The sequence below is a fragment of the Eulemur rufifrons genome, chromosome 11, assembly GCF_041146395.1.
Source record: "Eulemur rufifrons isolate Redbay chromosome 11, OSU_ERuf_1, whole genome shotgun sequence".
Classification (NCBI taxonomy): domain Eukaryota; kingdom Metazoa; phylum Chordata; class Mammalia; order Primates; family Lemuridae; genus Eulemur; species Eulemur rufifrons.
The window spans coordinates 11278416-11305721 of NC_090993.1; the positions used below are offsets into that span (position 1 = coordinate 11278416).

General features: G+C 36.1%; 1 protein-coding gene across 1 annotated transcript in view; it reads left to right on the forward strand.

The window, feature by feature from the left end:
* RYR2 (ryanodine receptor 2) overlaps positions 1-27306 on the forward strand; it is a 467985-nt gene that overhangs the window by 346780 nt on the left and 93899 nt on the right. The window contains exons 64-71 of the mRNA XM_069484586.1: positions 8362-8422; positions 8933-9171; positions 10653-10734; positions 15211-15341; positions 16860-17180; positions 18477-18717; positions 19112-19199; positions 21302-21394. Of these exons, the coding sequence (XP_069340687.1) occupies positions 8362-8422; positions 8933-9171; positions 10653-10734; positions 15211-15341; positions 16860-17180; positions 18477-18717; positions 19112-19199; positions 21302-21394 (1256 nt within the window). The remainder of the gene's footprint in view (positions 1-8361; positions 8423-8932; positions 9172-10652; positions 10735-15210; positions 15342-16859; positions 17181-18476; positions 18718-19111; positions 19200-21301; positions 21395-27306) is intronic.

Here is a 27306-nt window from a genome sequence, read left to right on the forward strand (position 1 = left end):
TATAAGAGCCTGGCTTTAGACACTAATATGATGTCTTAGTGGGCTTTGAATCAGAAAATCTAGATGTAAGTCCTATTTTTGTGTCTTAACCAGCTGAATAATTTGGACAATGGACTTAAATTCTCTGAACCTGTATTTTTTTTTCATTTTTAAAGTAAGGTAAAATAACTACTAATCATAGAGATCCGTTGTGTATCAAATCTAATGTGAAATAATGGTGCAGTTCTATATAAACTATAACCGTATGCCTTTCACATGTAAGGTATTCCAAGTGTTACTAGATTTATTAGATTTTATTTCTTTAAATCTTACTTAGATAAATAAAATTACAAACTAAACTTGAGGACTTAGCTTTTTAAAATACATGCACAGTGAAGCCTTTATATCATTTACTTTTTGATTTCTTAGTTAAGCCGTTGTGGATTTTCCCAAAGAGAGAGGCCTAGTAGCATATATGCAGTGGTTGTTCATATAGTCTTATTCATCTCTTATTTTTTCCTTTCCCTCTACCTTTATATTGTTAATACATCATTTTCCTGCATTCAGCCAGGAAATAAACTGATTATCAAAATGTATTTCCTGTATTGTTTTGGTTTTAAAATTTTTTTCATGACCGAATCTAAGTGAAGACAATTGATAGTTGAGGTTAACAAAGAAATGCTTGATTTTTGTTACGATGAGCAAAGGTAAAGATGTAGAAAGATACACATTGGCGTTAAATATATCAGGAATTGGAGAAAAGAGGGGAACATTAAAGGGACAAAATACTTGTCCTGGTGGTGATAATTGTGGTGAGCAGGGTTTGATGGGTAATGGAATCTTTATTCCTTGTTGGCTGCCAAATATTAGTTATGTCTCCAAACCTCACCCGTAGTTGAAAGATTTTTCTTACATATGAAATGAGGATTCCCAAAGGTTGGACTTCTATATTTGTATGTATCTGCTGTCTACTTGAGGATATTTCCTCTCCATGGAAGAACACTGTCCAAGAATTGAGATCAATGGTGTTTTTATTACCGCCTCTGTTCTTTTTGAGGCATTTAAACTATTCCATTTTATATATATATTTTTTAAAAGGTGAGGTTTTTAAAAGGCAGGGGGGCAAGCTGTATTCCCTACAGGATTCTGGTGCATCAACTGGAATTCTTTATGGCGAAGGGGAGAAAGAAAGTAGTATCTTGTTTAAATATAGGCTTCCGTGCTAGAACTCTGAAATGCTTGCTAGTGATTGTAACCTGGTGCGTACACGTGTTTTGGAAATCTGGTTAGGACATAAATAGGACCTCGGCAGGTTGACAAGTGATAAGCATCGCAATTTGCCATTTTCAAAGCCCAGTGTTGACTAAAGAAATACTGTTTCTATTCCTACCATTTTTCCTGTCACTTTTGCTATCTGGAAATTCTGATTACTAATTCCAAGGCCAATAGAGGATACATAAGCCCTCCTGTTATCATCTATTTAAACCTTCCAGTCATTTTTAGGGGAAACAGAGTCTTAGAACTAAGACCCCCAACAGTGATAGTGACGGTGCTACAAGCGTGTACATATCAGGGATCCTTAAGGGCTTTGTTTTTATGTGTGGAAAAAAATCTAATCCCATAGTGACGTTCACTTTGTGCATTCATTCAGTGAGCATTGTGTGTTGGCTGTGTGTGAGGCATTGTCTCGGGAAGTGAGGATAGAAAAACGAAGATTTCTCACTCCGCTACTGCACCGAGACCAATCTGCAGACGTCCTTCACCTGCGCTCCACTCCTGGCACCCACTGACCATCCTCTCCGAATCCCCTCTTGCCTCTCCATGCCGCGCTCCGCAAAGATCATATCGTATCGTCACTAACAATCGCCTCTCTCATCGCACTCCTGCATATTCAGTGGCTTTCCGTCTCTATAGAATAGAGATCCTGTCTTAACCTGGCCGTGGTAGTGCTTCCCACTCTATTTCCTATGCACCGCTCTGTCTCATTTTCCAGCATGTTCTCCCTTGCTCGCTGTGCTTCCTCATCTTCGCTGGCTGCCTCTCTGCTTCTTGAATCTGTTGTGTTTCTTTCTGCTCAGGGCCTTTGCACATGCTGTGATTACTGCCTGAGGTTGGATTCCCATATGTAACGCTCATCTCCTCAATCCTTCACAGCACAGTAAACTGTCCAGGCTTCAGATTTCAATCCAGAAATTACCCTTTCAGAAAAAGCTTCCCTGGACCCCCAGTTATATTCCCCGCTTCCACCGTTAAGACCTTCTCTAGTCCCGTGTCCCTTTCTCTCATATCACTGATGGCATGTGTACTGGGTTAACACCTTTCCCTCACAGAAAACTCTCAGCTCTGTGAGGAGTTACTCTATCCTCAGTGCCTAGAAGAAAGTCTGGCACATAGTAGGTATTTTATAAATATCTGATGAACGAATGAACCAACCAGGTCCTGCCTTCAAGGAGCCTACAGCCGAGGCTGGGTGTTTCACGCCTTGGGAGGCTGAGGTGGGTGGATCGCTTAAAGCCAGGAGTTCACCAGCCTGGGCAACATAGCCAGAGCCTGTCTGTATAAAAAATTTAAAAATTAGCAGGACATGGTGGTGCACACCTGTAGTCCAAGCTACTAGGGCGGCTGAGGCAGGAGGATTGCTTGAGCCCAGGTGTTTGGGTTTGGAGTGAGCTGTGATCATGCCACTGCCCTCCAGTCTGAGCCACAGAAGGAGACCCTGTCTCAAAAAAGAAAACAAACAAACAAAAAAGCCTACAGTCTAATAGAGAAGACAGATAAGTACGTAGACACTTAGGACGATGAGACTAGTGCTATGAATTTTGAAGTTTTCTTACATTCATCAAGAACCCAAGCTTTCCTTTTTTGTGTGTGCTTCGATTATTAAGAAAAATGTAGTATCTAATAATCCTACAATCTATGAGAGTCACTTTTTTTTATTCCTTAAGAGGTCCCTGACAACACTTAGGGCACTTACACTGAAGAGGAGATAACACATAATTAATGGCCCTTCATATAACAAGATCATTAAACTCAACCAGCAGTGATCCTTTCAGTTCCGGGAACTATTGGAAAAGACTGGCACAAAATATTTATCGTTTGTAGCATAGGCCTGTTCTACTTTCCAGTTTTCCGGTGAATTTTTAACGTTGTAGTGAGATGCTGAATCCTCCAGATGCTCCCCAGAGTTACTGGAGAATTTCTGAATCAGTGTCAAAGGGACTTCGAGGGCTACCCGAAGCAAAGCCAGCCTTTTGTAGTATAATATGAGCACAGTGCTCTAGCATTTCTTTTATTTGACCTAGCACTCAGCATCCACCATCATTAATACGACTTCAATATTAGCTAGAGGAGTGGAGTATCAAACAAATATTATCATAGGTTTAAAATGAAGCAGTAGCTGTTGTTGAAATATTTATTTTTTTTTCCAGGTAAGTATGCCTAATTTATACCAGTGCATAAATTTTAATGTTATGTTTAGAAGAGTTTTAACGGTAAATAGTAAGTAAAGTAATAGAGTGAATTTCATCAACCGATATCTCTCCCTGATCAATAAATTAGTGAATTATGTTGATACTTCTAATAGCTCCCCCCAAAAGCCATTCATGTGTTTAAAATGATGACTGCTGTCCTGTGTCAGGGAGATATTATGAAACTAATATGTTTGTGATATCGAGGTTCAGATTGTGCTTGTATTTGCTTGGTAGGACACATAAAGATGAAAGGACAATCTTTTAAAGTGCTCAGAGTCTCTGGGGATAGAGCATATCTGAGAATTGAGTGGTTTAGTTATGCACAGTCTGTTACTGTTTGCTGATCCTTTTTATTTGCAATGAAGGATCATTAAGGTATTTCTCTCATTTAAAAATTCTGTAGTTCTATGACAGTATGCATGGAAAAGACAAGAGTTTCTTAAGTTTAACTTGCTTATATATACTATAAAAACCTATTTTTGATAGAGAAATAAATTCACAAATATTGGAATCAGATACCTATAATGAAAGTAATATCAGAAGATAATATTAGAACAATACAGATATTTCTTTCAATTGAACATAGCATTATGGGACTTGGAGACAAATGGTTAGAATGTGTAGTAAATGCAAAATGTGTTCTCAGTTTAACTGATACATCTTACCAATTTAGGGAACCATTAATTTCACTCTTTTCAATATCACAGACTTTTAAAAGTAATAAAGTCATTGACACTCTTCGGTTTCTCTCTGTTCCTTCATAATTATAAGAGAAATTTTTATGCTCTAGTGTAATGTTGTTTCACATTCTTAATAAGGATTCTGCCAAGATTAATAATTTCTTACAAGGAGAAAATAGGCAACATCGTTTCAAGAGCCACGTTAAAAAATAAAGTAGAGAAAAAGAAAAATTGGGATGAATGCTATTGCTGTCTCCAGGGAACCGTCAACATTCTGAGAACCCTCAATCTGTCAGATTACAAGACAGAAGGTACCTGATATGTCAGATTGGAGACAACATTGAGAATTTCTGAGTTATAGAACCCTCATATTAAAAACTGCAAAACAACTTGGATTAAAGTCCAAAAAATTTATTTACATCATTTATATTTATATGACATATTTAACTTTGTTTTTATTATTTAGAGAATTGCATTAGGAGAGTCGCTATAATGTTTTTTAAAACCCTGTGTTGTCTGTTGTTATTAGATTCAAATGCAAGCTGTGATTTTATTTTTTATTTATTTAATTTCAGAATATTACAGGGGTACAAGCGCTTTGGTTACATAAATTGCTTTTGTGCCATTTGAGTCAAAGTTATAAGTGTGCCCATCACCCAGATAGTGTACAAACACCCAAGTGTCCATCAATACATGAGTGGATTAATAAAATGTCGTATGTGTACACCATGGAGTGCTACTCAGCCATAAAAAATGGTGCACAATACCTCTAGTATTAACCTGGATGGAACTGGAGACCATTCTTCTAAGTGAAGTATCACAAAAATGAAAAAACAAACACCACACATGTACTCACCATTCAATTGGAACCAATCAATCAATGATTATGTGCAAGCTGTGATTTTAACTATGTACCCTTTATGCTTACACAATGCACGCAGTGATACAAACACACAATCTTAAGGACCCATAGGCAATCTGTAATGGTTACTCTGAGTGTTCAGAGTTGATGAAAGGTGTGTTTGAGGACAAGGGAAGTAGCCGGGCCCTCAAGATAGAGTGAGTTGTATGTAAAGTATCAAACTTTCTTTTTTCATATCACTCAGAGCAATTAAGCAATTACATAAATGTAGGCACATGAAAATCCCATCACCATCTGAAAGTTTTATTATCCTAGCACAGTTTACTGGCCCTTCCTGTTCTTTCTAATAGCATGATTGACGTTTCCGATGATGGGTAATCTGCATGGCCTTAAGAAGGGGAATATTCATGTCACCGCATGCTCTGTCTCTTCAAGAGTAACCATTATTTTAGGCCTCCTACACATGCATTTGTTGGGTCCGCAAATTAAAATGTTGCAGACTCAATGCATATTTTTTCTGCATTTCTTTGGGTCCCTTTCCCACCAGTTTTTACACTGAGGCGTTTCCATTAAAAGTTGTATCGCATGTAATATGGGGTATACCGAAATGTAAAGATTCGTAGAGTTCACACTCTGTTACTTTAACACTCACAGAGATCTCATATTCCCAATACATATTTTCATTCCACCCACAGAACTTGTCTGGCCACGGGTGCTATATCCCACTCTTCTTACGTCCCACAGCCTTTCTGCAAATACTAAGTGCCTGCTGTATGTCATACACTATTTCAGGGGAAGGGAACGAAGCTAACAAAAATCCCAGTCTCTTGACATTACAGGAATGGGAAGTTTAAAATACACCTGTTCACTCTATGGCAAAGGGCACCAGTAAACTCAGTGCACGCACTGATCATCTGTACTAAGAGACAGTAGCTCAGAAGAGAAAGGGACAGAAAGAGAATTGTGTGTTTTAGGAAGAGAGTGAGGGAGCAGCCTCTGTGATTCGGCACTGAGTAGCAGTTGCGTAGGACTCATACACGTTGCATTGCACCCCTCTTCTTCATGGGCCTTTTCTTTCTCATTTTCTGTGCTGTATCTTCCTTGTGTTTTATACCTCCAAACACTGGAGGTCCCAGCACTTTTTTTCTTCTGTACTTATGCTGGCTAATTCCATTCAGACCCATGATTTTAGAAGTTACCTATGTGTTTATGATGCCCAAATGTATAGCTCCAGCTCAGATCTCTTTCCTGCACTGTGGAATTTTATATTAATTGCCTGTCGCAAATCTCTACCTGAATCACTAATAGGCCCATCACCCTTAACATGTGCAAAGCTGGGGCCATCCCCCTCTCTCCCACTCCTTCCACACCCAGCTTCTCCTTTTGCTCTCTTCGTACCATTAAATGGTACCACCGTTCACCCATTTCTCAGGTGAAAAACTTCAGTGTTTTCCTTGGCTCCTTTCCCCCTCACCTCACATTCAATCCATAAGCAAATCCTTAAAATACATCCTTACTTTCTTCCCCACTAATATCCCAGTCTGAATTCACCATCGTCAGTCAACTGATTAGCTCCTGCAGTAGCTTCCTGATTAACATCACCTCTTGCTGTTGCAGAGTTGTTCACGTTGTGAATGAATTTTTATCACGTACTGCTCAAAACCTATGAATGTCTTCCGGTTGCACTTAAAAAATCCATGTGCTTTGCTCTGGTTGCTGGACTCTAGAACCTGTCCTCTGCCCACCTCTCCACTTCACACCCTACTTCTTGCCCCTTAATCTGACCCCCTTAGGGGTCAGATTGACTTCCTTGCTTGGAGCCCCCGAGAGTCTCACAGCCTTTGCATGTGATGTTCCCTATGCCTGGGCCTTCCTCTCAGATAGATGCATGGTTTGTTCCTTCATGTCATTAGAACCTCTATTTAGATGCCACCTCGGAGTGAAACCTGTGACCACTCGCCCTATTGTTCTATCCAATTGCTGTAATCCCTGTTCCCTGCTATTGAGATATATTTCTTTATTGTGGTTTGACATTATTTGTCGATTTTTTTTTTTTTGCTAAATGCCTCATTATCTATATCCCTTATTAAAATGCAAATGCCATGATGAATTTCTTTTATTACTGAAAGTTTGAGCGTGCTTGGTATTTAATATGTATTTCTTGAGTGAGTGAATAATTAAATGAATACTATTTCTAAGGGCTACCGTAGAAGCTCTAGGACCAGCATCTGTCAATGAATGAGGAAGTGACAAACTCTGCCTTTCTGCTCATTTTGTCTTCATTATTAGCAGAAATTCTGAGATTCACAGCACAAGATAAATGGAATTGAGTTCTTAAAGAAGTCAGTCTGAGTAACAACTTATGTTTTTTTCTAATTTATATCATATTACAAAACTGGCTTGCCCATGTTCTAAGACAATTATTATTTTCCATGTATACTGAAGTCATTTATTTTAGGGTACGTTTTTATATAAAGAATATAACATTTTTAAAAACTTACATTCTAATAGGAGTTGACAACCTGAGGACTCAGGAGATGATGGTGTGTGTGTTTGTGTGTGTGTTTGTGTGTGTATGTGTATAATGAAAGTATAGAATGAGGAACTGATAATGTCAAACTATATTGTAAGTGGTCAATTTATTTTGTTACTTTGGATTCATCATTTTATTTACCTGCTTTTCTATAACTCTATCTCAAAGTAAATTATACATAGTACCTTTATCATTCATATTTCTGTACTTCCTGATAAAATATGCCAATCAAAATGAGTGAATTTCATATTACTTCCAAGAAGAGTTACTCCCATTTCAAATATCTCATAACAGTATTATTTAACTTCTTTAGCCTCTAATTTTTTTTTTTTTTTTTTTACTTTATGGTTTGGTGCTGCTTTTTTTGTTTTTGCCAAAGACAAACAATATTCAGGCAAATTATATGATGGCAGAGACACTTGGAGTAATTAAAATGGAATTAAAGTATCTAGACTTTTAGCGCACCTCATTTCATGAAGGATATGAGTTGACTTAAAAAGTTTGCATACCATATGATTTTAAAATAAAATGAGCTAGGATGGGGAGGGTGATATACTTGAAGAATTCAGTTAAAACCCTTTTAGCCTGGTGCAGTGCTTTTGAATGCTTCTTGAGCATGTCGGCTATTTGGTGAGACATGCTTTATTGCTTTTCTCCTTACATTTGCATAACCACTTTTAAGCAGAAAAACTGCATGATTTTAAACTTGATTATTAAAAAATATTTTAAATTAGTATTGAGTTGTGCCATTGACTAATTTTTGTAACACAAATATTAATAGAAAAGAACACTGAGAAATTCTCGGGGCCATTTATACATGTTTTGTTTCCTCTTTAGGGAATGATGCAACATCAATTGTCAACTGTCTTCACATTTTGGGTCAGACTTTGGATGCAAGGTAAGTGGATACATTTTTATCTAAATAAATGACCATAACAATGATATGCATATAACAATGTTAAGAAGGACCCAGTGTTTGATTTTATTCTTTGGATTTATAATAAAGACTTTTAGTGTAGGTGAAAAGAAAAACTCTTGTAAATTACTAATACAATGGCAGTTTATTTTTATGATCATATATAGATTATTTAAGTTCAAGTGGCTCAGAAGCTGTGTTTTGTTAGCTATAAAATAATTATCCTCAAAATTTGAGGCCACTAATGGAAAGCATAAAGCATTAACACAGCCTTTTGCTCCAAGGTCCTAGTTGTCTATGAAGATATTTGGGGGAGGCAATTTACAGAGCAACATTGCTGTAACTTCAGGTAGATTGAAAACAATTATTTGAGAGTTGATTTACAAATTTAATTGACTAGGTGGTATTGCAATGGAAGAAAAAACATAACGTAGGATCACTTTTTATTTGCTCCCGTCAGAAGGTATAAGTTGTTCCCTATGTCCTTTCTAGGACAGTAATGAAGACTGGCCTGGAGAGTGTTAAAAGTGCACTCAGAGCTTTTCTGGACAATGCCGCAGAGGACCTGGAGAAGACCATGGAAAATCTTAAGCAAGGCCAGTTCACCCACACCCGGAACCAACCCAAAGGGGTGACTCAGATCATCAATTACACCACCGTGGCCCTGTTGCCGATGCTGTCATCATTATTTGAACATATTGGCCAGCATCAGTTCGGAGAAGACCTAATCTGTATGTAAAGTGATGACTTAGAGTGTCATTATTGAAATACACAGTGGTACAATCTGAAATTATAAGGGCCACATCCAGGTTATTCCAACACTGCTCATGCATTAAAATGCTTTCTTTTGCTAACCATTATAGGTTGACATTTGATTGATAGAAACCATTCTTATAGAAATTAATCTCTGAATCACGTGGACTCACAGAGAGGACCAGGAAAGTACTGGTCTTGGTTATGGACAATAACTTCTACATTGTTGGAAGTCCAGGTTCCAAATTTTACTATTTCTGCCTTGCCTCTTTTCACGTAAATTTTCTAATGCAGTTGGACCGTATGGCATACAACAGTAAATGTTTTCTGATTATTTTTGAGTCGATGCGGATTGTTTCCACAAACTAATATGAAGGCTACTGAGACAAAGTCCATGTCTAAATAATTGATGTATTTGGTGGCTCAAATATCTTCTGTTTAGATGCTCCAATTGATTTTCATGGGGGATTTAATCAGCTGGTTTTGGCTGGAATTCTGTAGTTCTTAAAAATATCCATAGAATGTCCAAGATTGAATGGAAAAAATAACCTGAGCTGTCTTAACTCCCCACTGTCCTGATATAAACATGAGACAAGATACGAATGGACCTTAGCTGAGCAGACCCATCGACTTAGACTCTTACTTTGTAGTTTCCCCAGGTAATGAGCAGCTCTGTGCAAAAACCACTGAGTTATCAGTGGATGCCACAGCTACCACTTGCAAAACCTCTATTTTAACCAGTGGGAGCGTGGCTCGTAGCACAGTATGCACGTGGAAACCAGCTTGCGGACAAGGGTTATTTTTTCCATTCATGCTGTGGTATACCCACCGGCAAATGGTAGCAGAGTTGAAATTAGAAATTCAAGGTTCTTAGATTTTTTTTTTTGCCTTTTAAACATGTCATTTTGGAGACTAGATCATCTGTAAGACTTTACTTGATTTTCTGTCTTCAGAACCACCGGAGTGACTTAACTTAGGCCTTGAATGTCAGGTCATTTGAGAAATAACTAACAGATGGCATCTTCCACTATCCTCATTATCATTCATTTGAGTCATGATAAAAGACACAGTCCTTTTTTTATCTTTGGAACAGGAGTGAAAATACACCTCTATCTCCTCTTCCCCCAGATATTCTTATGCTTAATCTTATTCTTGGAGAAATTCTTTGAATGCTTATACCTAGAGAAAAATTATAAATAAATTATTTCTGAGAATGTTCTAAATAATCGCTACACATTCTTTTCAGTTCCATAAAGAAAAGAATTTTGAGAAAAAGGTTTTATATTTCTTTTTACAAATCTGTCCTCATTTTGCTTTTGAAACTAAATGTTAAGTTATTAGAATGCCTTTAATACAGAATTTTGTTTTTAGCCTGAACTGTCTCAGGACAATGTGTAAATAAGTGGTTTGTTTTTTTTTTTTTTTTTTTTTTCAAGTGAGATTCTCTTTTTTTCCTTAGTGGAAGATGTCCAGGTGTCTTGTTATAGAATTCTGACCAGCTTATATGCTTTGGGAACCAGCAAGAGTATTTATGTGGAGAGGTAAGATTTTTAAAGTTGAGCTTTGTATTAATAGCTGTTTCAAGTCCTATAATTATTTATATCAAGAATATTTTTTAAGTTTTTCCTTAGTTATAAACTAAGCCAGATTGACCTATTAAACTCCTCAGAAGTAATTAGATAATTTTTAAGCTAAATAAGAATTGACGTAATACGGAACAGTGGAGTTATGCAAAAAAGCAAAACAATAATGGTATAAGACATACTTAATGAGTCTTATAAGTATCTGCTGGTACAGTTTCTCATTATATATCAGAAATGCTAAGTGAGCATGAGTATAGGCTGTTATTAAAACCAGCTTTGTTTTTTCATGTTCTCCAGTTTCAGAAGGGAGTGTTTAACAGTGTCAGGTGAAGTGGACAGGTAAAGTAAGAGAAGGCGTCCCCACTGAATTTAAAATAAGAGATCACTGGCAATCTCAGTAGGAAATTTCACTGCCCTAGAGAAGAAAAATGGGACAGTTTTTTAAAAGGCTACAATCCTGAATAAATAAATGCAGGCTACAATAAATAAAAAGACATTGATGGAAAATTTAATATTGAATAGATGTAATTTGTCCCCACACTGATCTGTAATTAATTACAGTTTCAAACAGAAATTATCTTATCTAACTTGACAAAATAATTCAAAAGTCCGTTTCCAAGAATAAATCCATGAGACTAGCCAATGAAATTTGGGGCAGTGGGGAGGAATAAAAGAGTAATGAAAGGGTATTTATTTGGCCTACCAAGTATTAAAACCTACAGTGCTACAAAAATTAAAACAGAGTGACAACTGTACATAAAAATAGGAAATTAGATCAATGGAAAAGCATAATTGGGTTCACTCTAAATATTTTTGAATTTTTACCTGCATTTTAACTAAACACTATTTTCATCTGTTTTTTATGCTACAAAATATTTTATACCAAGGAAGCATTATAATGTATTGAATGTATTGTAATATGTTTTTGACATGTAGGCTGTTTTCTTTTTCTTAGTAACATAAATAATACTAGATCTATGCTCATAGGTTCCTATGTATATTTATACTTATTTTCTTTAGCTGTATTCTCAGAATTTGGAATTCTAGTTTTAAAGAGTATGTATATATTCAGGATTATGATACTCATTTCACTATCTTTTCAGAAAATTGGTGCAGTTTACATTCTCAAGTTTTACAAGAATGCTGATTTACTCATGGTTTTTTTTTTCTCATTTCTGTTTTTTTTTTTTTTTACTATTTGAAAATGTAATAGTTAAAAATGGGATAACATTTTTATTTGCAAATGCATTTTACTAATTACTGGTTACTTGCTATTTTTTTGTTTGCTATTTCTATTTCTTTAAAAATTGTCTTTTCTCATATTTTGTCTGTTTTTCTACTATATTAATGTATTGCCATACTGATGTGTAACACCTTTTTATTTATTAAAATGATTAACCTCTTGCCTATTATTTCTCCTGTTTTTATGGGTTTCAGCATTTTTATATCTTTATAGTATTTATGTAAAATGCTATATCCAGATAGCATTTTATGACGTGGGAATTTTGAGTTTTCATATAATCAAACTTTATATAGTCAATTTTTATATAATCATATTTATCAATTATTTTATGTACATTCATTCTCTTTAGTTTTATAATTTTAAAAAAGTTTATACTACATTCTTAGCAGGTAAAAATTAAAATATTTATTCTTCTAGGATTTTTATGCTTTGGGTTGTTTAGATTGAGCTGTTTAATTCTATTGTTCATTAAGTCCATGTTTATTAAATGCCACATGCTGGGATACAACAGTGAACAAGGTAGATCCCTACCTCATACATTATATATCTGGTAGGCAGAAACCAAAAGAAAACAAGCAAGTAAATTGATAAATATTATATTGGCAGGTTATAATTTGTTCTATATATAATTACACAATATAGAAAATGCCATAGTCAGAAATGTATCTTTTAGAACATGACTTTTTACATTCATAACTTTTTCTCATGTAACAGAAAACAGGCAGAAGATGTATCAGGTATAGGTAGGTTTGTATCTAGTAGTTTTTGTTTTTTTCAATGAAGCAAGCCTTGAGTCCGCAGCAAAGTGAGGGCTGAGAAAAGAGATGTGGGTAGAGGAAAGTAGAGAATGTCTGAAATGATATCTCTGGACTAAAAAGGGAATTTATTAGAAATATATCTCATTTCTGGTTTTCTTTGGTGTTATGTAGGATTCAAATTCAGTATTTTAATTCAACCACATGTAAAATGCCCATTTATTAACTATTTCTTTTATCTATTGATTTAAAATAAAACCTTCATCATATATTAAAGTAATATATTCACTGGATTATATTTCTAAAATTTCAATTCTCTTCTGTTCTTTGATTTTTAATGTTTAAATCAGCACCAAATAGACTGAGTTGTTGGTATTTTATAGTATATTTATATCTGGTAGTTCAAACCCTCTCGTTCCTTCTTGCTGCTGTTGTTACTGCTCTTCTTGCCCATGTATTTTTCTTGACAAAATTTGGGACCATTTTGTTAGATTCTTTAAAAAAAAAAATTCAAGGTTTTTGTTTTTTGGAGGATTTTGTTTTCCTTTGTTGCAATTAATTTTGTAATTATAAAGTGATTTGAGAACATAAAAATAAAACTTCAAAGTAAGTAAAAAATATTTTGAAAAATTGAAAAAGTACACTGTACAAATAAAATGTAGATATTTTAACACAAGTCATCCAAAAGAAAAATTGATATTTCCACAATACCAACACAGATTTTCAGAATTAGTCTGAGAAATACTAATCGAATCAGAATTTTAAAGTGAATTATTGATGAAATAAAACGACTAGTGCAATCAGATATAAGAAAATAAATGAACAACTTGGGGTCATAGATGACGTACTTTAGGCTATTAAATTTGCTTTTAAAATTTTTAATTGACAAATTATAACTGTGTATATTTATGGGGTACAGTGTGGTTTTATACATATATACATATGAATGATTAAATCAACCTAATTGAGATATTCATCAACTCACATGCTTACCATTTTTTATTGTGAGAGTGTTTAAAATTTGCTCTCTTAGTAATTTTGAAATATAGAGTACATTGTTATTAACTATAATAACCATGCTGTGCAGATCTTTTGAACTTATTCATCGTGTCTAAATGAAACTTTATATTCTTTGACCAACATCTCCACCACTCCCTGGCCTCTGGTAACCACCATTCTACTCTCTCTTTCTATGAGTTCAATTTTTTTAAATTCCACATATAAGTGGGATCATGCAGTATTTGTCTTTCTGTTAGGTTATTAAATTATTAAATAAATTATTTCTCATTTTAAAATACCATTGATCTATGAGCCAGAAAGTTTACAATTCTGCTTCCCTGTTTTTAAGCAAGGCAGGCAAGGCACAGAAAGAGTGAGGAAGTGTCCTGCAGTCACCCAGGTATTAGGATTAGGATTAGGATTGGGAATCTGCTTTGTAATTCCTTGGTGTCCTAAATCACATTTAATAGGGAAATGTTTTCCAGTGATTGAATTGAGCTCTGTTTTACTCAGTGCTGTTCTATGAAGGTATGTTTCCCCCAGCTAACAAGATACCTAGTCGTTTGTCATTAAAATATTAAAAAATAAGACATTGTTAATTAAGTGTTGAAATTCCAACTAACTTCTGAGATAATTATGTAATGTTTTTTGATTAGATCGATTTTATTGACTTTTAAAATAAAATACATAAAATCTTTTAAGGAGTTTACAATATACTGAAATAATTCTTTTATTATTCTATATTTAATAAGCAACTTAATGTACCAAAAAAGCCTTGTATTAAGTAGATACCAAACAGTGAGAGAGAATTTCTATCAGTGGTGAGGGGGCCTTGGGTCATAGCCTGTCCTGAATCAATCCCTCCCTTCCCTTGAATATGATAAATCAATTTGCAGTGTTACCAATTATTTTTAGCATTTAGTATATCTTAACAGTTCATAGCTCCCCTGAAATTACTCTCACAGGGTAAATTTTCAGGAAATGTGTTAGTGTATTAGTGGTTCATTTTTTAGTTTTTCTCAATCCACTTAGTCACATAGCAAGAATTCTTCCTCAGTAGGTCATTCTACTAATAAAAAAAAAAAAAGAAGAAGAAGAAGAGGAAGGAGGGAGGGGAAAAGCCAAAAAAAAAAAAAAAAAAAAAAAAAGTCAAAATTTGTGGGGAAAGTGACAGGATTTTTCTTATTATTTTGGTTTGTACTAATTGTAACTTCTTTTTTGCTAACAGATAATTTAGCTCTTTTTTCTTTTTTAAATGACAGGGAATGCCCTATTGAAATCATACCCTATATTGCAATGTAGAAATTGGATTTAGGGGTTAATTTTATTCATAGCAATATTATTTTTCCTTTTTAAGATTTAAACTTGCTAATTTTAATGTAAGCTGTTTAGTTGTTCACTTGGAAGACATAAAATGTAAGCATTTTTCACTTCCAGGCAGCGTTCTGCATTAGGAGAATGTCTGGCTGCCTTCGCTGGTGCCTTTCCTGTAGCGTTTTTGGAAACTCATCTCGACAAACATAACATTTACTCCATCTACAATACTAAGTCTTCACGCGAGAGAGCAGGTATCACAGAAGCATGTGCGGTGTTTGAGACACGAAGCTAAAACTTACTGACGTTTATTGTATTCATTGTTCCTAATGACATTCATCTATAGTGATTTTTAATGAGCTGTTTCCGTTTACTATCTCCAACGTTCTTTGTTCTTAACTGCTGTTATTTGGTGTAATTTTGGAATGCTGTATACTGTTCCTCTTCTGAAGAAAATTCATTGAATTTCTACTATGTTAATGAGCCATAGACAATTTAACACTTGAGAATTAAGCAAAATGATCAGGAAATATGGAAAAGTAGGTCAATCTGATTTCTGATTCGATTGTCTCTTAAATTTCATCTGCAAGGGGTGTGGCATTCTTATTCAGTAGAATTACATATTTGTATCCTTCCTTATTCCCTATGTAGATGGAGGAGATAAGAAGCAAAGATGAATAAGACTTGCTGCTTTTGCTCAGGGAGTTTTTGGTTGCAGGAGAGGGAGAGAGATTGACAAACGTGTGATAGAATTCAGAATAAAGAACATTGGGGACACAGAAAAGCAGTTTTAGCTGAGAACACCTGGAAAGACTTTACAAAGCTGATACAAGATGAGTATTAAAATTTAGGAAGACTGAAACTCCAGTGCATTAGGAGAAACTTCCAGCATTTTGACGTGGCTGGAGGTAGCTTTTAGGAGAGAAAAGTGCCAATGATGTGACAAGAATAGAAAGCACTGTTTGGGGATGAGCACGTTTGTAGCTCTGACTCAAGCAGTGCAGAGGCAATATATGTAACCTCAGTGTTTGTACCCCCATCATATTTTGAAATAAAAAAAAAAAAGAAAGCAAGAAAGAGGGGAGGCAGGCTTTTTATGTCAGGTAAGGAGTAGAGGGACTGTACCAGTGGCCCAGAGAATTCTTTTAGCAGCTTTAAAAAGGGAAGTGACATGACTAGATTTGCATTTTAGAAATCAATCATGACAGTAATATGGAACATGGATGGCATGAGTCAGCCATTAGCAAATGATCGTGGTAAGGCAAGAGCAAGATGACTGAGCGGGGCGGGTCGGATGGAATACGCAGGGAAGTGGTTGTGAGAGCTCCTATAAGTAGAGTCATCTCGTGTGTGACACAAGGGAACATGGTAGCCTAGACGTCCTCTCAGGTTTCTGGCCTGAGTGACTGATTGGTACTGTTGTCCCCACCTAGTTAGTACATGCTAAAGAGAGAGGTTGGAGAGGAAAGGAAGAGTTTAAATTTAGACCCATTGTGTTTTTAGTTGCTTTTGAGTCATCTAGGATTAGACAGGAGCACTGGAAGGGAGTAGTGGGTAGTGTTAGGGCAGGAACTCAGAGACAAGAGAGAAGCTTTGAAACAGCTGCCTTGAGAAAGGAGAGAAGGAGCCCTTTAGGGAAGACACGCCACGTCTTGCAGACTTTTGAATCCCAAAACGAAACGGTTGCCTGTGTCTATTAGAAACAGTGGAAATACGCCATGCGTGTCATTTCTCTCGTGGAATACGGTCCCTGTGTATGTGTCCTTCTCCAGCTCTCAGTTTGCCAGCCAACGTGGAAGATGTTTGTCCAAATATACCGTCTTTGGAGAAACTCATGGAGGAAATCGTGGAATTAGCCGAGTCCGGCATTCGGTACACTCAGATGCCGCACGTCATGGAAGTCATTCTGCCCATGCTTTGTAGCTACATGTCCCGCTGGTGGGAGCACGGACCTGAGAACAATCCAGAAAGGGCTGAAATGTGCTGCACAGCTCTGAACTCAGAGCACATGAACACACTTCTAGGAAACATACTGAAAATCATATATAATAATTTGGGAATTGATGAGGGAGCCTGGATGAAGCGGTTGGCAGGTGAGCATTGGAAAGAAAGGGACCCCTTTAATTGGCTTTATTTCCAAAAATACTTGAAGTACAGAAGACTGGAATTTTCCTATCATAGTTTTTATTCACAGTTTCTTTGTAAAAAAATATATTTTTGATTATTTCTGTCATGCTGTTTTTTTTTTTTTAAGAAATGTAGCTATAATCAGACATTGGGTATTTCCATATAGTCACTACTGTTAGGTAAACATTTTCCTGATTTGACAATCTCTGTAGGATTCATCAGTAAGCACAGCAGTAGAAACCAATGATTCTGCAGACAGAGACAAAAATAAAACTGAATTATTAAATGGCCTACTTTTAGCAGTCTGTCCTATGGGAAATGGAGAGGTGGGGTATAAATTAAAAAATGCAATCAAAAGTTAACAGTTAAATTTATTTATCATTACATTATTTATATGGAAAAACTTGGAAGCAATCTAAGTGCCCAAGAACTAGAGTATGGTTAAATAAGTTATGTATATCCATATACCAGAATATTACGTTATCTTTAAACAGTAAGGTTTCAACAGTGTTTTATGCCTTGGAAATGGTTATAATATCATGAAAAGAAGAGTTTTTAAAACAATGAATTCAGAATGACATATGTATAACATATACGTTTATGAATTTATCCATTGATGGAAATGCCAAAGAAATACACCAATGACTTATTAATTTGGGTAGGTGATTACAACTGGATTTCAACTTTTCTCTTTTATTCATTTCCGCGATGTATATGTGTTACTTTTAGAGGAAAAATCCATTTTTAAAATGGCCTAATCAAGGTTAGAAATATTATTAATGACTACAACTATTATTAAGTAAGAGAGCAGTGTTACGCATACTCTAACTCTTCCATGGGCCAAGGGAGATCCCCATAGTTAAGATGAGAAGACTCTGTGTAATCTCATAATGTAATGCAGAATGTGTCTGTATTCTAACGAAAGGGCTAGGAGAACCTTCTCCATTTGGGGACTTGACTTCTTTCTGTGAAAATAATTGATTTCAAAAATTAAGTCTTTTTTTTCTATTCTAAATTAGCTGTCGATCTTTTTTTAAAAGCAAGGGAGCTCATTGGATTGAATTCAGTGATCATTTTTTTAACAGCAACTATGCAGTTAAATTCTGGACTAGAAAAGTGGCTGGGGCATGAGCCACAGCCTTAAGGAACCCATGTGCTGGGGGAGAGAGAAGCTTTAATCGTGCTACCATTGTAATGGCAGTCTATCCTTATTTTAATGAATGTTTATGCAGAGCAGAATACTAATGTCTGTCTTCAAACAGTGTTTTCCCAGCCCATTATAAATAAAGTCAAACCTCAGCTCTTGAAAACTCATTTCCTGCCATTAATGGAGAAACTCAAGAAAAAGGCAGCCATGGTGGTGTCCGAGGAAGACCACATGAAAGCCGAGGCCAGAGGGGATATGTCCGAGGCTGAACTTCTCATCCTAGATGAGTTCACCACGCTGGCCAGAGATCTCTATGCCTTCTACCCTCTCTTGATTAGATTTGTGGACTATAACAGGTATGATATTCAAAAGTAGTTTAGTAATTTCCCTAATTCCATCATAGCCTTCCTTGGCTTATGTGTTCCTGCTGAATTGCTTCATTCATTATTTGTCCCTGAGCTTGTTCATGGTTATGACATAATTAAATGTTTATAGGTAAGTCAGTTTTTTACTGAGCATCTTCAAATTGAAGTTGGAAGTTGCATTCTGAAGCAGCCTGTCTTTTGCATGTAAAAGTTTACAGTTTGCCAGTTTTGATGTTTAAGTTTTATTAAATGTTGCAACATTTGCTGAAGCCATTGTGAGCTCTGTCATCAGCAAATTTAAATTTGGGATGGTGATTTTTATTTTTATTTTTTAATGGACTTTAAAGGGTAACTGAGAAACCACTTTATTTATTATGTGATCCAGGGCAAAGTGGCTAAAGGAGCCTAACCCGGAAGCGGAGGAACTCTTCCGCATGGTGGCCGAAGTGTTCATCTACTGGTCGAAATCCCACGTGAGTATGAAAATATTAACAGACACTGCCTGCTACTGTTCGGTTTACGATAAAGGCTTTTTACATGTTGACCCATTTTCCAGTTCTCCTCAGTAACTACCTATGGTGATGTTTCTCAAACCTGTCTACTGGGTTTCATGTAGCAGTTGAGGAGAGAGAATAAGTTCTCCTGGGGAGTTTGAGGAACTATAAACCTTCTTTTGAGTTTTGTAATTTATGTTTTAAAAAAATCACAGTGATTTTTCATTGCATCCATAAACAGGTTTTAAATTGTCCCCTAAATCTTAGAGTAATATTGGCATTACATAGAGATGTACCATTTTTACTGTCTAGCTTGCCCTATCTCTTGGCATTTTTACCCTCTAATCCCCAGCAGTACTCAGGCCTCAGTTGAGAAGTGCTGACATAGACTAGTGATTTCTAACACTAGGGTATCCTTGTTTTGCTTGCATAGTTACTATTTCCTTAAATTTATCTTCACACACTTTCACTTCTATAGGGATTCAGTTTGGCTCACATTTTAGAATCCTGTGGCTTTTCAAATAAAGTTTCTGCTAGAAATCTTGTTGACAGAATTTCTAGAGTACCTATTTAGCGAATTTTCACTATTTTATATGTTACAAGTAGAATTATGTATTTTTAAATCTGGAAAATATTTTAATCATGAGAAGAATTTTATAGTATTCTATCATTTATTTCCAATAACTAGCAGAACATGGGTAAATGGGGATTTATTATTGTCCCAAATTATTTCAAAAGCTTAAGATATTTGTGTCAATTATAATCTGTGCCACTTTGTAAATGGGAGACTCTGAAGAGGGTACCTTCCCGGTTTACTTCATCAGATTGTTATATGAATCAAATTACTTTGAATATGTAATATTTTTTAAAAACAAACATATTCATTTTTAATATTTAGGATAATAAGTATTATTGCCTATATCCGAGGAGTCTTTCAAACGTAATACTGAACTTTATATAAAAATATACATAAAAACATATAGTGACCCTGAAAGGATATATGAAATAATGGCTTTTTTAAAATTTAAATTTGTCTCTTCACATTGACATTGATTATCTGTGATATCATAGAAAATTATTTTAGATTCTTTGTGTTTCTAGGGAAAAGCAAATATTTCTTGTTCTGTGTGACTCATGTCAGAGGAATAGATTAGATCATGCAGGCTTTTCTGAAAAAAAAAAAAATTTAAAATCCAGAAGCAATCAACCCATCTTGAGCTGCCAAAGAACAAAGATGGATTTTTGTATTTTTACCTTTTATTTTCTCTGTTGAGTTACTCCATCTGAGATGCCTACTGGGCAAATGAGGAAGAGCCCAGGAATGAGTCCCTTAAGAAAACTAAATACTAAATATTTTTTCTTAAAGAACTGAGAATCTTCAACTTCATCAATCACTAAAATGCCAAACAAGCTTCTTTAAATTGATGTGCAAGACCTAAAGTTTGGGACAAGAGTCTTTATCATAATCAGTAGGCTTTTAGATGAATGCCATCTAATGATACTTTCCAGAAGAAGGAAACAATATGATTATATGGTTTTGAATCTCATGGGCATATTGGACACAAATATGTTAATATATGTTATATTCTTCCTCAAATGTTTAAAGATGAATTGACTTCTCCTGCCTTTTTATGTTCCCGAATTAAAAGTGAATAAGTAATGTTATGGTATTTTAAAATGTTGGTAAAATATCTGATAGAGTAGAGAGTGACATCATAGTTGTATGTGTCTGGGAAAGTCTACGTTAATCTCGGGAAGCAGTATATCCTTTTCACCAGCTATGCTGGAGTTTGAGTACTCATTCTATCCCTCGGTAGATGGGTGATCTTGCAGTTAAATTCTCTGAACCTGAGTTTTACCACCTTTGCAACATACATATCCATATCTTGTTCATAGAAGTGTTGGTCCTAACCAAGCACCCTCTTTAGATACTCAACAAATATTTGTACCCTTTCTTGATAAGTCTTATATATCAAATTAATACTTATCTCTATAGAAGCTTTTGGGCTCTGTGTACCCTGTGATTACATGGAATTCTTATCTAAGTGGTTTTAACTGAAATTTCCTTTGCAACTTCTCAGAATTTCAAAAGAGAAGAGCAGAACTTCGTTGTACAGAATGAAATCAACAATATGTCTTTCCTTATTACTGATACCAAGTCAAAGATGTCAAAGGTATTACTATAAACTGTTTCACTGTTCTAGAGAATGTCTGAATAAAACTTTCATGAATTGACCTTTTTCTTGTAGATTGTTTGAAGATTTATAACTGGAAGCTGCTAGATTTGGTAATGTTATTCACTAATTCAAAAGCACATACTGCTTTAAGCGTACCCAGGATTTGTTTTCATGTGCTATGATAAGACATGCAGGCATGAAAATGATTCTCATGAAGGAAGAAGTTTCTATACACAGATCCCTAGTACAAGGAGGCGTGACATGCCACACAGCGCCATGTGGGGAGGTGTCAGGGGAGGAGGCAGAAAGAGTGAGGGGCAGTGTAAGCCAGAGCCTTTATTGTGGTTTCCACAGGAAGGAACAAGCAAGGCATAGGTTTATGATAGGCTGCTTTGACCAATTGTTGAGGGCTCTGCATCATAGGGTTGCCTGGTATCTGGCCCCAGGGTGATTGGGGCAGGTGGATAGTAGCCCAGAGTGTCAGAGCTTAATAACGAAGTGGAGGGTGTGGGCTCTGGATTGGTTGATTGTATATGAAAGGTGACCTCCCCAGACCAGAGGATTCATTTACTTTTCTAGGAATCAGCTAGCCATAGGAAGGGCAATCTCTCCAGGATCAGCAAGTCTCCAGGATGTCAAAGAATCAGAATAAAGACAGACAGACAGACACACACACACACACACACACACACCCCAACTCACAAAATTGCCAGTCACTATAATATAGGAACAGCTAGTCAATATTATGTATTCATCAAGGGTGAATATGTATATACTTATGTGTGCCAAATATATTAACCTCAAAATAATTAGCTGCATTGTCTAACAACCACGTGGATGAATTCCAGGTGCTCACCCATGAGGTCGGAGGCATGCTTTCAGATTTTTTGCTTTGTCTATCACTCACGTTACAGAGAGGAGGAGCTTCCTTGTAAAACCTTTTAACACTCATGCCTTTCTGTTTTGAATTACTGCTAAATAAGAAATAAATGCATTTCATGTGGTAGCACACACGGTATGCTGCCTAATGGCCACAGATCCAGGACGAGTGGTACTCTAGCCTAGGAAATTAGCCTCTGCCAACTCAGTAGATTGTGGGAAGAGTTGCTTGGGAGGTGCCACCTGCTCCACTGAACTCCAAAAAAGCGACTAGTTCCTTGGGACCCGCTTTGTTGGCTCCTACCGGAGTAGTAGAATAGCATTGCTTGGTGGGCTTAGTCATAATTAGAGTTTTAAATGCCATGTGTGTGTTTGACACTGTAACACATGAACTAGAAGCTGATGTTACGTGAAGCTTTTCATGACCTAGAACGTTTGTCTGACTGCCACAGGCTGTCACTACTTGTGACCGTGCTCTGGAAACATGCACAGGAGATGGTGATTTTTCCCTCCCCTGGGCCGATGAGCCTGAAGAGTGAGGAGATGCTTTCCTAAGAGTACAGATTTCACAGATGTTAGTGAATTTTTCTGCTTGGACAACATGTTGTCAGTTCAGGCCAGCATTGACAAAGGTATAGAGAAAGGAAGTGAGAAGGTCAACATTTTCTTTGAAAGGATGACGGTGATTCCAGTGTATCATCAAACGAAGAGAAATCAAAGGTCTTCAGGGCAGAAGCCTGTGTATAGCTTTACAGACATCTTTTTCTTTCTTTTCCATCATTCTAGGCCAGTGATTCTCAAAACATACTTTGAAAGCACTGCACATCCTATAAACTAGCCCGACAGATCCATAAACATTGACTAATAATAACATTTACTCCTATTTGCAAGAAAAAAAAGATTCATAGATAGGAGCATCTTAATTTTAACAGCTCTCCCCCAAATGTTCTCAAACTAAAGAATAAGATTTTTTAAAAAATATGTGACTACTATGAAACTAGACATATAGACAAAAATAGTAATAAAGCTGAAAATTTTAGAAATTAATGATTGTACTTACCTTCCTTGTTTTAAAAATCTCTCTTTTTTTTTTGCTTTTGGCTGCCTAAGTGATTGTAATTTCATATCACATAAGTATAATAAACTTTTTTCCTAGAAATAAAGTTTCTTGTTCTAACAGTGGAGTCAACATAAACACTAGATGTTGGTTAAAGGCATCATGATGTACGTGTGTGTCAGCACGTGGACAGATTTGAGAGTGACTGTATCAGCTGTAGAAGCACAGTGACTGCAATTGTATCTGAATTTTCAAGGGGCTCTGCTGAACCTGGACGGCAGGAAGGACCCCCAAGTGGGCTGTTGTGAGGGGCTGACTGACATCTATCCCGAAAGCTGTGCTGTCCAGGCCCAATGCTGAGAGTAATAGGGGAGGATGGCTGTGGGTGTCACATCTGAGGCTGAATGGACAGAGATCTGGTTCCCTTCTAATGCCGAGAGCAGAGAGATGCAGAAAGCTTCAGGGATCCCTGTTACGAGACCTCAGACCATGTTCCTGAGGCATCAGAGCAGCAGATAGATCCACCCTACAGAGTCCTGAAGGAAAAGGGAGCTCATTTCGAACAGAGATTTAGACCAAATGCAGACGCGAACCAGAGGAGATACGGTCCCCATAAGTCTTCAGCTGATCACCCAAGCAGAGGATAATCATTGTGGATGTGGAGTGCCAGTTCCAAAACTAGAAGAGAATATAAAATAGACTGAGGCCAGCAGACCAATCTGGAATATGCTAATCCTGGAGGGGGAACCACATTTTGACTTAAAGCAAAACGTACGTAGTCATGAGGCAGAGAGAGGCTGGTGCATGTAAAATGGGCCGTATTGCTCTTGGAAGGAGAGTGCCCACCTGTGTGCAGCATGGAAATCCTGCTGTGCTTTCATCAGGGATGTGTGTGATGGTGGCGATGACTGTGTCAGGTGGACATTAGTGCCCTTGTAATCACTTTGTCCGTTTGCCCATGATGGACCTGAACGAGGCCTGCGAGTCCTCTCCGTTCGGAGAAGCCTTTCTCTTTCTGCCCCTCCCAAGCGCTCTCCTTAGCCCTTGCTAAGTCCTAGCAGGGCTTTTGGCCATCGTTCTGTGGCCCATCCATGACTTCTTTTAGGCCATCTATTCTTCAGGGACAGGAAACATATTTACTCGGTAACTCCAAAGCACAATGCAATACTTAGTGCACAGAAGCTACTTCATAAATATGGATGAATTAAATTAAATTTTAACTTCAAAAAATTCAAAATTTGGTCATTAATCAAGGCTTTTTTGTATGTCTTATTTTACTTTGCTTTTACTGACTCACTGTTGCAGTGGTACAAAATATATCATGTTGCTGCATTATGTAGCCAGTGTTGCTGAAGTTGTTAATTTCATAACTTGTTTGAAAAACGTATACAGAGAGCATTTATTACAGATTCTCTGTTTATTTACGAATGTGAGGGAAACATAGTGGGTTTTTCCCGTTGCTTTTTAGAATGGTACCCTATTTTTTTCTTAAGATTTCATTTCCTATTGAAATATAGTCACCAGCCTTTGGCATTTAAAAGCCGGGCTTATTTTTATAATTAGTCTATCATATTTCACAAGTCTTTTTTTTTTTTGAGTTTTTTTTTTTTTGGTAGGCTATTTCAGAGTAGGAATATTAGAAATGTTTTTCTAAATTTTTACTGAAAGGCCATGTGATAAACAGAACAAATTAAAAATGTGCTTTCCATTTGGGTACAGTGTAGGAAAGAGCTCAGCTTTGAGAGGTAGACAGACCTGGACCGCTGACTCTGCCACTTTGTCACTCTGGTACCTTGACTAATCTTGAACCCCAGTGTCCATACATGCAAAATTTCATGTTACTTACCCTAATGGATGTTTGTAAAGATCAAAATAATGCATGTCTTTATACCTCATAGATTGTGGGCACACCACAGACTTTAACTGGTATTCTTAGAGTAAGAAGATGATCAAGTTAAAATACTACTGACTAACACTTATACACACAATAAGTACTTAGAGAATTTATTAGAGGAAGAAATGGGTAGGATGGTAAAGAGGATTTCATAGAGAAGTGAGTATTTGAATTTAACATTGAAAAATGAGTAGTTTCTAGATGGGTCGTAAGGAGAGGTTGGAGAAGCAAGCTAATATCCCCTTTCTTCTAGCCCTGGAACTCTTTAGCTGAAGGTTAACAGTATGTCTTAAGAATAGTTTGCTTGAGGTTTTTCTTGCCTTTTTACTGGTCCTCTGTTAAATTTAAGGCTATTTTAGATGCAATTGTTAGCCGTATTTGTGTGTGTGTATGTGTATGTGAGGGAGAGCGAGACAGACAGATGTTGCTTGGTTTAGGAAGTGGGCTTAGTTTTTCTGTTTCCTCCTTAACTGTGCCCATGTACTGGTCATACTATTACTTATTTATATCTGATCCAAATGTTGGGACACAGACTGAAAATGAAACGGTGTGAAAATTCAATAGCTTCAGTCGTTCTGATTAAATTATTGGACGGCTCCTATAAGCAAGGCCCCTGCTTGATTTTGCATTTGAGAAGGGACAAGACAGGTTTGGTCACTGCCCTAATGGACCTCCAGAGTCACCCAAAGGGAACAGACACTCATCAAACACAAAGCCAACCAATATGTCCACAAGAATATATGACTGCTTGCAGGTGTGATTTCTTCTTACCAGCAGTGATATCACCCATAAATGTTCAAAGATTGACTAACTTCTCTTTCCAGTTACGGATTTCTTATGGGATAGAAAGCAAGATTATTGTCTGTGCATAAGTAGGAATTCATTTGCCTAGTGTTTCTCAAACTTCAGCAATTTATAATTGCCTTTTGTGTTGACTTAAACTATTTTTATTATACAATCACTTATTTATAAATATCAAAACAGGGATAAGCTCCTTCTGCTTATAGAATACAAACGTAAAAGAAAAGAACTTTACAAGTTAAAAATCAAAGAAAACTCTAACGCCAATAAAATTTAGACTTCAATATATTAGAAGATGTTTTGCTGAAACTAAATTACCAGTATTACATAGAAATATGTTTGCATGATTTGTATCAATTTGTTTAATTTTTAAGATGACAGTTCCTCATTTGGGTAATAGCTTTTATCATTTTAGTATGTTTCCTTTTGAACAAAGAGCTCATTTAAAACTAATTCATTATTTTTATAGGTTAATCAATTTAATAGTATAAATAATTACTCATTGAGTTTTTTTCTGATGAACTTACTGAGAATAATCTCTTACAAGTGGGTACATATAAAAATGGGATCCAGGCTTATAAGTACATCTCTTTGGACCATAAATATGATGCTTATTGCTATGGTTTAGAAAATTATAGGTTTGGTATAACATATCAACATATGATATATGTGATTATATACATTATATTTTAAATATATATTACATTATTAATATAATATATAAGCTACCATTACTATATGATAACACAATTGTTTCACTACTTTCACCATGCCAGAACCTTCTTTCAACATCATGTTATATATTTCATCTCCTTTTAAATAAATCAGATCATATTTGTATATTAAATTGTTTTATTTCTTTCCCAAGACTATTGCAATATGTCATTATCATGCAACTCTGTTCCAAGTTTGAATTGCTGCTAGAAAATACTTAGTATGCCCAAAGAAGTGGCTATGTGACAGTTATTTTAATTTTAACATTAGAACATGCCCTCTTACTAGAAAGCAGAATACTGATTGGCCAGTGAGAAGTAGACTCTGTCATTTGAGGGGACCCTGTGGCACCAGCATAAGCCTCAAAAACATCACAAGAGAGCCCTGAAGCAGCAGGGCAGTATTCGGTTGTAAACTGGTTATCCAAATAGTCCCCAAGATTTATGAGAACACTGATTAGTGTGTTATTTCTGTTTCTGCTGGAGAAGGATTGAGGGTCTGAGGAGACAAGTTGCAGACTATGTAAAAGAAAAATGTACTTTATAATCATTTTACATGTATTAT